This window comes from Muntiacus reevesi, chromosome 1 (assembly GCF_963930625.1).
Source record: "Muntiacus reevesi chromosome 1, mMunRee1.1, whole genome shotgun sequence".
NCBI lineage: Eukaryota > Metazoa > Chordata > Mammalia > Artiodactyla > Cervidae > Muntiacus > Muntiacus reevesi.
This window is the reverse complement of record NC_089249.1, coordinates 43,191,483-43,202,232: the sequence shown is the minus strand read 5'-3', so window position 1 is coordinate 43,202,232 and position 10,750 is coordinate 43,191,483. Positions and strand designations below refer to the sequence as shown.

General features: G+C 36.4%; 1 protein-coding gene across 1 annotated transcript; it reads right to left on the bottom strand.

Annotated features, from left to right (window-relative positions):
* Positions 1-4,901: 4,901 nt before the first annotated feature.
* On the bottom strand, positions 4,902-5,831 carry LOC136167015 (taste receptor type 2 member 10-like). The gene has a single exon (XM_065934178.1). It carries the CDS (start codon positions 5,829-5,831, stop codon positions 4,902-4,904), a length of 930 nt encoding a protein of 309 aa, XP_065790250.1.
* Positions 5,832-10,750: the final 4,919 nt, after the last annotated feature.

Genomic DNA, 10,750 nt, shown 5'->3' with positions numbered 1-10,750 from the left:
TTTAATGCCATCTAGGAGAAGTATGAATATCATGCTAATCCATGTGAAGGTGAAGTCAAACAAGGCACTATTCTTGCTTTTGACCAAGTCAGCACAGAGTACTAGTGCAATTAATCCATCCCCCTCAATTCCTGTTATGAATTATAACGTTTCAATGATCATAAAAATCTTTTGGTTACACTGGACATGACTGCAGAAGTAAAATCCTAGTTACTTTGGTCACTGCTGATAGAAGGTCTCTCAAGTGATGTTTTGAAAATGATACAACAGTTGAGAACACTCTTGTTCAGGGTTGTATTTTGGAATCTGATTCAGTGCAAAAAAAAAATCCAATCATGAGATGAGAAAAATCGGTATCTTCCTAAAAAGCACTTACAAATGTGAAAACCCTTCAAACTGCAATCTTCACATAAGTATGAGCTCATTGACTAATTCACTCTTTTGCCATTGTCACAGGCTGAATTCATTTATGAGTTCAACTGAAGGTGAAGTCATATTTGCCAAGATGTAATTAAGGAGATTAATGACACTGTTTCATGCTTTCTTCTACCTCAAGTAGGAAATGTTACATGGATTCATGGTGGAATTTAAAGTGACAAATTCCATCCCAGATTTCTATAAATTCTGATTTCTGAGATAATATGCCCAGGATCCTAAATTCTTAACTGGCTATAAAAATTTCAATTCAGTATCCTTAAAGGATATAAATGCCTTGTCCAGGTTTTATAAATTTTTTATTAATATATCTGACCTCAGGCTTTCCTATTTCTGGCAAATCTTAGTAGGCCTGAGCTCTACACCTCCCCACTCCTAGGTCACAAAATTCCAAATTGACTAGGATCTTATGTCCAAAGCATATAAGAAGAAAAATAGGAAGATGCTCTTTCTTCCCAGAGCCTTTTGCTTTCTTCTCTTTTCTATCCTGATCTCACTGAACTTCCAACCTGACAACATTCTCAGGTCTCATCTGAGTAGATTAGAATTTTGGAAGCTGGAAGCAAACTTCAAGGAGCAAACTACTGACCCCATTTACTCGTACATGTAAAGTTCCAGATCCTAATAGGATGATGTAGTAGGTTGAATTGTGTATCCCCAGCAAAAGGTATGACCAAGAGCTAACCCCTGGTATCTGTGAATGGGTTCTTATTTGGCAAAGAAGTCTTTGCAGATGTAGTTTGGGATTGGAATCTAAACATAATGATTGGTGTCCTTAGAAGAGAAGGGAGTGGAAGTTTCAATATACAGAAAGAAGAAGACCATGTGAAGATGAAGGCAGGATTGGAGTTCCTATTGCTACCATCAAAAGAATACCTAAGTGCATCAGAAGATGGAAGAGGCAAGAAAGAATTCTTCTGTAGAGCCTTCAGAGATTCCTACTGATCCCTTCATTTCAGACTTCTAGACTCCAGAACTGTGAATAGTAAATTTCTGTTTTTTGAAGGTGGCAAATTTGTGATAATTTCTTACAGCAGTCCTGGGAAACTAAACCAGTGTTTCTATTATTGAAAAAATAATTAACAAACACTTAACATTTAATAACAGGACTTCCCTGGTGGCTCAGAGAGTAAACAATCTGCCTGCAATCCAGGACACTTGGGTTCAGAAGATCCCCTGGAGGAGGGCATGGCAAACCCACTCCAGTATTCTTGCCTAGAGAATTCCAGGGACAGAGGAGTTTGGGGGGCTATAGTTCATGGGGTTGCAAAGAGTCAGACACAACTGAGTGATTTTAAATGAGGAGCTTCATGGTTTTTTTACTAACTGCATACATTCCTATAACCACACCCCAGACCAAGAAACAGACACAATCAACTCCCCAGAAGACAACCTCAAGCCCCTTCTAGTTACAACCACACAATTGCCTGCTTTTTTATATTTATATGTACAAACTCATAGAGAACATAAATTTAGTTTCTTTCATTCACATCCAGTTTGTAAGATTCATCTATATGCTTACATATAATTGTATTTCATTTATTCTTACTGCTATACTATACAGCCATAGAAGCCTGTCTTTTGGCAGTAGGGTGAATGAGCTGTGCATTGTTCAGTTTTACTTCTCTTGCATAGTCTTAAATGTCCCCTTCTTCCTTTTTTCTTTTGTCATTCAGATTCTCTAGGGCATTTTTCCATTCTTTGTTTCTCTCTCCTCTTTCAAAAGCAATCCTCATGAGAGTGACATCTCAGACTCTGCATATTTCAATTCCTTGCTATGATCTGCCAGGATTGGCAGATCTTGTTCAATATTTTCACATTTAACATGACTATTTTTTCTTCATAAAGTGATTTTGGTCAAGTCTTAAATCCTCACTCCACAATTAGCTCTTCCATAAAAATTTTCCAGAAAGCTCTCATGTTATTGCCAGGACCACCACAAATCTCCATAAGGGGATAGAGTGAAGCTGGAGCTCTTCATTGCTTGCTGATTCACTTCCTTTAATATTCTCTGTAATAAATCAGTAATCTAGTGAGTACACACGACTTCTGAATTCCATGAGCCACTCTAGGAAATTAATCAAGTCCAAGTAAGGGCTTGTTGGAATCTCCAATTTATAGCCAATAAATCAAAGGCACAGGTAATAACCTGAGCCTACAACTGGCATCTGAAGTGAGGATAGTCTTGTGGGACTGAGCCCTTAACCTATGGAATCTGATGCTATCTTCAGGTAGGTAAGTTCAGAGTTGAGACAGTTGCTTGGTGAGGTTGGAAAGATTCCCACGCATCAGAATTGGGTGTCAGAATCAACATACATATGTACAAGATTACTCATAGCATCATGGTTTGTAATTGCAAAATATCAGAAACAAACAAACATAAACACAGAACCTATTGGATCAACTCTGGTACATTCAGACAGTGGAGTACTAAAAAGGTGTGAAAAAGAATGAGAAATAATTTCACAACTGGATGCAGTGATTTCTTATATATTGTAAAATGCAAAAAGCATTGTGCCAACTATTCTTTATATAAGGAATATTGAAAAATTTAATACACACTTACTTGCTTACGTTTTTCAAAAATAAAATTGGGAGGAAGAAATCAGAAATGAATGAGACTGATAATTAATACTGAGTAATTTAAAATGAAATGAAAGTTATGAGTGTGAATGATCACATTCTCAGTACACATTTTGTAGAATTTTGACTCTTAAAAATGATGTTAATATTTTACATTAACAATATAAAATAAAGACGGGGGAAAAGCAAACTAAATAACAAACAGATTTCACTTTTTCAAATGAATAATATAGCCATGCTAAAAGTAAAGAAAGAGAACTTACCAAAGTTACTTTGGAACATAGCATTTTGAATTTATGCCCAGATATAGTCATATATGAGCTGCAACAAAGTACTGAAGAGGAGCTAATAGTGTTTTCTTCCTCCTTTCCTTTCTCCCTTTCCTCCCCTCCCTCTGTTCCTCCTTCTTCTTTCCTTTCTCCCTTCATTCCTTCTTTCTTTCACTCTCCCTCTCTCTCTCTTCCTTTCTTCTTTCCTTCCTTCCTCCTTTCTCTTCCTTCTAGAAGAGATATGAGTTAACAAGTCAGAAACTACTTGTAGTGTATGTTAGGACCGAATAAATGAGTAAATAAACCGAAAAGTTCAGTTGCTCAGTTGTGTCCAACTCTTTGTAACCCCATGGACTGCAGCGTGCTAGGCCTTGCTGTCCATCACCAACTCCTGGAGTTTATTCAAACTCATGTCCATTGAGTCAGTGATGCCATCCAACCATCTCGTCCTCTGTCATCCCCTTCTCCTCCTGCCTTCAATCTTGCCCAGCATCAGGGTCTTTTCAAATGAGTCAGTTCTTTGCATCAGGTGGCCAAGGTATTGGAGTTTCAACTTCAGCATCAGTCCTTCCGATGAATATTCAGGACTGATTTCCTTTAGGATGAACTCATTGGATCTCCTTGCAGTCCAAGGGACTCTCAAGAGTCTTCTCCAACACCACAGTTCAAAAGCATTAATTCTTCAGCACTCAGCTTTCTTTATAGTCCAACTCTCACATCCATACATGACTACTGGAAAAACCATAGCTTTGACTAGATGGACCTTTAACTGAACAAATGAGAGCCATATCTTTCATGGTTAAAAAGAGGATTTGCAACATGGTAAGAAGGAAGCTTGTAGTTTTTAATTGGAATTTTCTAATTCCAATTAATATCAGCACAGACACATCATACATTACAAATAGAGAGATACATAGACAGAGGCAGAGAGGGAGAAAGAAGTAAGTAGGTGTGTGTAATGTTTGTATACAACAAAAGTTTGGTTTTCAAATACCCTTGTTCCCTCAAATAAATGAAGACTTCTTGAAGAAATAATGAATCCAGGGCTGGGTGAGGAAAAGCACAAAGTGAGTCTGAAATGTTTTGGTTTGAAAGAATGTGAAGAAACATGAAAGAAGAATGGGGACATGTCAAAAGGACACAGGAGACAATGTGAAGTGGTTCTTACTTGACAAATCTAGAAAAATATGGGCATTAAAATAAGTAAGAGAAGTAATATAATAATAATAATTCATTGAGTTATTTTTGGTGAAGGACTATCAATGCTTCAGGGAATTCATTAAAATGCAAACAGAAATCTTGTTTTAAAGGCTTGCTCCTACTAGCAACATCTTTATAGTAAATAGTCTCCAAGTAATTTCCAGTCTGAGGTTGATGCTTGGGAGAAACCACTGGCAGGAGAAGGAAGCTCTCTGAGTCACTTAGTTTGTGTATGGGATTAAAATCTCATTGAAAAGTGACATTCCCTGAGATGTAGTCAAAATCACTTTGTAAGATTTTAGTTATGTTCAAAACACAGTTAAAACAGCTGCAATAAAGCAGAAAGTGAAACAGATTTTCAGGAATTTCATCACTAGATTACTTTCTTGCAGCATCCATTTCTTCCCAAGCCCGTCATGGAATTCTAAGAAATTTCTCATTTTCCCAGCACTTTAATGGCTTCAGTACCCTCAAAGAGTCTTGCTTCAGCTTCCTGTTTCCTAGAATTAGGATCAGTGAGTGTCCCCAGGGATAGAGGAGTCTGGTTGTTATGCCAACAATGAGCAACAGTTTGTTTTCAGGTATAGTACCAACTGATATTTGTATGGCAGTGCCTACAAAATACAAGATAAAGAGGATGATAAAAGACACCAAGATCTTCATTGCTTTGATATGTGCTTCAGTGCTGGGATCTCTGAATCCTGTGGCATTCAATCGCATCTTTCTGTTGTGTCTCCAAAGGGAAGTGATTAATAAGAAACATATAATCAGGCATAATGCAAAGACAAGAATGACTCCAATATTGAGCAGAATCTGATTTGCCAAGTATTCACTTTTATGCATGGTGATCAGCCAGGTTGTGCTTCTGTTCTTCATAATATTATTAATAATAGGTTTTGCAATGCTTGGAAAAGCAAATAGCCATGAAATAAGCAAGCATCCCATGAAAAGGAGAAGAACTCTGTTGATGTGACCCTTCAGCCAGAGAAAAATGCAGTGGGAATAATTGGCTATCTTCAGGAAGTAGAAGATGCTGAGGCTGGTGGCAAACCAGACACTTGATTGATTCATAATTATCCATAAGTGAGCTATATATTGAATTAGATTACCAGACAAATATATATCTGGAAAAAACACCCTCACATATGCATCGGTAATTATTATCCATATCAGGCAAAATCTGGAAGAGGCTAAGCCAGTGAGAATAATACTGACAATAGAGATCTTCTTGCTTTTCACACAGTCAATGCAGCTTACAACTCCAATAAATCCATTCCCTAAAATCCCCAATACTGATTCACTAGCCGCTACAAAAATGAGGAGGCCTTCCACTATACTCAGCATGTCTGCCAATCCCTAATACTGTTCTTGTTTCATTAATTTTCAATTACCTGCTGCAGAAAAAGGCATGTATTTCTGCTTGATGGAAGGATGATTTTTTTCTTTTTCATTTCGTAAAGTTGAAATGGCCCCAATTACTGCCTTGTGATGGAATCCAAAATAGCTTAACAGAGACCCCTCCAGTTATGGATATAAAATTTAGCTAGTCTACAGAACACACATCCAGACCGAATGCCTACCCACAATTTGTTAAGATGCAAATAAAAGTTTCTGTTTCTTGGAATCTACTTGTCCTCCTGAGACTATTTTGCATCTATTACCCTGGTTTGTGCAGTAGGAGTACCAAGCACATACCTACAGAAAACAGAGCAGAACAGAAACAAAAATTGGACTTCATCATTTTTTAATATCAACAAAGATTTTGTCATTTATGTTGTGTTAATAATGACAGGGAGCTTCCCAGCTGGCTCAACAGATAAAGAATCTGCCTGCAATGGTAGGGGTGCCAGAGACTGGGTTCGATCCCTGGGTTAGGAACATCGCCTGGGGGGAGGGCAGACAACCCACTCCAGCATCCTGGCCTGGAAAATGCCATGGACAGAGGAGCCTGGTGGGTTACACTCCATGAAGTCACAAAGAGTCAGACATGACTGAGCAATTAAGCACAGCAGAGCACAATAACAGTGTAGATATATTAATCAAAAACAATGTATTGAAGAGATGAATGAATTTAGCCATTGTAGCAGCAAGCTGCTTCTTTCAAAAGATCAATAAAATGGATTAGCCTTTAGTCATGCTGCCTAAGAGTTTCTGATTTGACTCAGTGGTAAAAAATCTACCTGTAAATGCAGGAGTCTCAGGATATATGGGTTTGATCCCTGGGTCAGGAAGATCTTGCTACTTACTCCAATATTTTTGCCTGGAAATTTCCATAGATAGAGGAACTTGGCTGGCTAGAACCCACAGGGTCACAAAAATTCAGACATATCTTAGCGACTGACCATGCACACAAACATGCTAAGAATAAAAGAGAGGGCAGAAGTGAAATGCGGTATCACAACTGTTCCCACGGATGTTTAAAGAAACATTAGGAGTGATTCTATGTTCTCAATTTGATAAATTAGGTGAAATGTACCAACTCTTTGAAAAACATCCAATGCCAACACTCACACAAGATGTGAATAGGTCTAAGCCTATTATTAAAATGAGGGGTTAATCAATAACCTTCTAAAACTGTTGCAACAGGCCAAGTTGGGGTCACGGTAAATTGTAACAAACTTTTAAGGAATATTATACTAATTCTCTCTAGTCACCTTCAAAGGATAGAAGCAGAGGAAATATTTTCCAACTCGTTTTAAGTTCAGCATTACCCTAATACCAAAACTAGACACAGACATTATTAGAAGAGAAAATTACAGACTAATATCTCTCATGATCACAGATGTGAAAATTCTCATTGAATTAGTAAATTCAATCCAAAAATGTATACAAAAATATTATTTAGCACAAACAATTGGGATATAGACTAAGCATACAAACGTGGTTCAACATTCAAAATAATTTAATGTAACCCATCATATTAACAAATGAAAAAAGGCACACAATATATCAATAGCTGCAAAAAAAAAGCATTTGACAGCATCCACACTCATTCATTATAAAAATGCTCAATAAGCCAAGAATAGAGGAAAATATCTTCAACTTGATAAAGATAATCTGAAACAAATCTAAAACTAGCATTTGTTTTAGTTAAATCACCATGTACTTCATGGTGAAATACTCAGTTTTTATACCAATATTAGTTACAAGTCAAAGATATCCTTTGTCACTACTGCTTTTCAACATGTTCTAGAAATACTAGTTAATGCAACAAAGGAAGAAAGATAGAAGTATACAAATTGGGATGGTAGAAATGAAATGGTCCTTGTTTGCAGTCGACATGATCATGTACATAGCAATTCAAAAGAAATGACAAAAAAAAAAAAAAAAAAACCTCCTGAAACTAATAAGCAGTTAGTTTGATACAAATGTAGCAAGATACAGTGCAGAAGATACAAAGTTATAATACATAAGTCAATTGATTTCTTATACAACAATGAACAAATGGAATTTAAAATTAAAACAAAATAGCATTTCCATAACATCTCCCAAAATGAAATACTTAAGTATAAATATAACAGAATAAGTGCAAAACTTATATGAGGAAAACTACAAAACTGATAAAATAAAGGAGAACTAAGTAAATGCAAATGACAGAGGAACCTGGCAGACTACAGTTCATGGAGTCACAGAGTCAGATATGACTGAGTAACTAAATGTAACAACAGTCCATGATTATGGATAGGAAGACTCAATATTGTCAAAATGTCAGTTCTTCCCCACTTGATCTATAGATTCAGTGAAATCAACAGTAAAAAATCTCAGCATGCTATTTTGTTGATATTGACAAATTGATTCTAAAGTTTATATTAGGTGTCAAAAGACCCAATATAGGCAACATCATACTGAAGAAAAAAAATAAAGTCAGAGAACTGACACTATTTGCTGTCAAGACTTAAACAAGATAGTGTGATTTTAGCAAAACAATAGACCAATAGATAAATGGAACAGAATAAAGAGCCTATAAACAGATCCACATAAATATAATTCATTGACCTTCCAACAAAAGAGCAAAACCAGTACACAATGGAGCACAGATAATCTTTTCAGCAAGCAGTGCTGGAGCAAATGGACACCCTCATGCAAAACAAAGCAAAAAAGATTTTGGACACATATTTACACCATTCATAAACATTAATACCAAACAGATCACACACCAAAATGTAACAAACAAAACTATAAAACTCCTACTAGATAACATAGAAGAAAACCTAGATGACCTTCAGAATGGCAATGACTTTTAAGAGAAAACACCAAAGGCAAAATCCATGAAAGAATGAATAGATAAGCAGGACTTCATTTAAAAGAAAAGAATCTGCTTTCCAAAAGACACAGTCAAGAAAAGGAAAAGACAAGTCTCAGACTGGGAGAAAATATCTTCAAAAGATATATCTGATAAATTATTGTTATCCAGAGCATAAAAAAATTCATAATACTAAAAAAAAAGTAGATAAGGAAACCTAGCTAAAAAGTGGGTCAAAGATTTCAACATATACCTTCCAAAGAAGATATACAGGTGTCAAATTATATTCTGCTGGCAACAGTTCCCTGATCCAAGTTCAGAACAAGGTCCTGAATGATTTCAATAAACTGAAGTGAAAGAATTATTATCCTAGGTTTAAAAAAGTCTCTGTTTTCAGCAGGTTATGAATAAGAAAATAGACCCAGCTGCCACTGGCAATTATCTTTAACCCCAAAGAGACAAGGTCTAGGGTGAAGACGCAAATGTCACAGAATAGAGTGGTAAATAGCTTGAGTCCTTGGTCATGGACTAGAACTATCTCTCCTTTAGATGTCTAGGTAAATGAAATAATTTTCTTATAGTTTGCACTAGTTCGAGACAAGTTTTTTTATTAATAGTGAAAATTTTCCTGACTAATGTTGTTCAGTCACCAAGTCATGTCCAAGTCATGTCCAACTCTTTACATCCCCGTGGACTGCAGCATGCCAGGCTTCCCAGTCCCTCACTATCTCCTGGAGTTTGCCCAAGGCAATAAACAACCTGGTCATACTCCTTTTTTAATCTTGATCCAGTCGATTGTTGCATACAGGGTTCTAACTATAGCTTCTTGACCTGCATACAGGTTTATCAGGAGACAGGTTAGATGGTCTGGGGTATTCATCTCTTTATGAGTTTTCCACAGTTTGTTATGATCCACCCAGTCAAAGGCTTTAGCATAGTCAATGAAAGGGAGGTAGATGTTTTTGTGAAATTCCCTTGCTTTCTCTATGATCCAACAAATGTTGGCAATTTGGTCTCTGGTTCCCCTGCCTTTTCTAGACCCAGCTTGAACACTAGAAAGTTCTTGGTTCATGTAATGTTGAAGCCTAGCTTGGAGGATTTTCCTGACTAAAATAGCTCCCCAAAACACTGTTAATATATACATATTTTCAGGGACTGGTTCATGCTGTATATAGCAAAGCATGATGTTTCATATCACCTTAAGACTTATAACAATTAGTGACAAATTCTTTTAAAAAAATATCTATTCATTTATTTATTTGGCTCTGTCATGTCTTAGGGCTTCTATGTAGCTCAGCTGGTAAAGAATCTGCCTTCAATGTAGGAGACTGTGGTTCAATTCCTGTCTGGAATATCCCCTGGAGAAGGGATAGTTGCACATGCAGAATTTTTGTTGTGGTGCAAGGACTCTCTAGTTGCATTGGTCAGGTTTAGTTGCTCTGCAGCCTGTGAGATCTCAGTTCTCTGATCAGGGATGGAACCTATGTCCCCTGCATCACAAGGTGGATTCTTAACCACCGGGTCACAAGGGAAGTCCTTGTGTAATTGCTTTTATCTGTGGAAACTTCCCTTATAATATAAGGTTAATATAAATGAGAACATATTAACTTTTCCAATCATCTAGCAATATTGATTGCAATCTCATCCAAATATGTCTCTTCTTTACATTGTGTAGCTCTAATAAATATTTCAATAATTTATGCTTATTTGTCTGAATATTGATCTTATTTCCTGGTTAAAGAAGCATTTTGTTTTAGCATCCTTAACAAAGCCCTTCGATTTCTGTATTTTCTTTTCAAAGAAATCTCACTTCCAGAGCCACATCATAAACTAAGATGCAAATATCACATACTAGCATAAAGAGAATTTCCATTTTACCAGAAATCAAAATTTCATGCAAAGTAGGTAACACTTTCATGGTAAATAAACCCCAGGCATCAGAAAACTGCTTTGGAAAGGAAAAATTTTAAGTAATGATTAAAAACTATTTAAGAGAATCATGACCTATCTAGAAACTTGG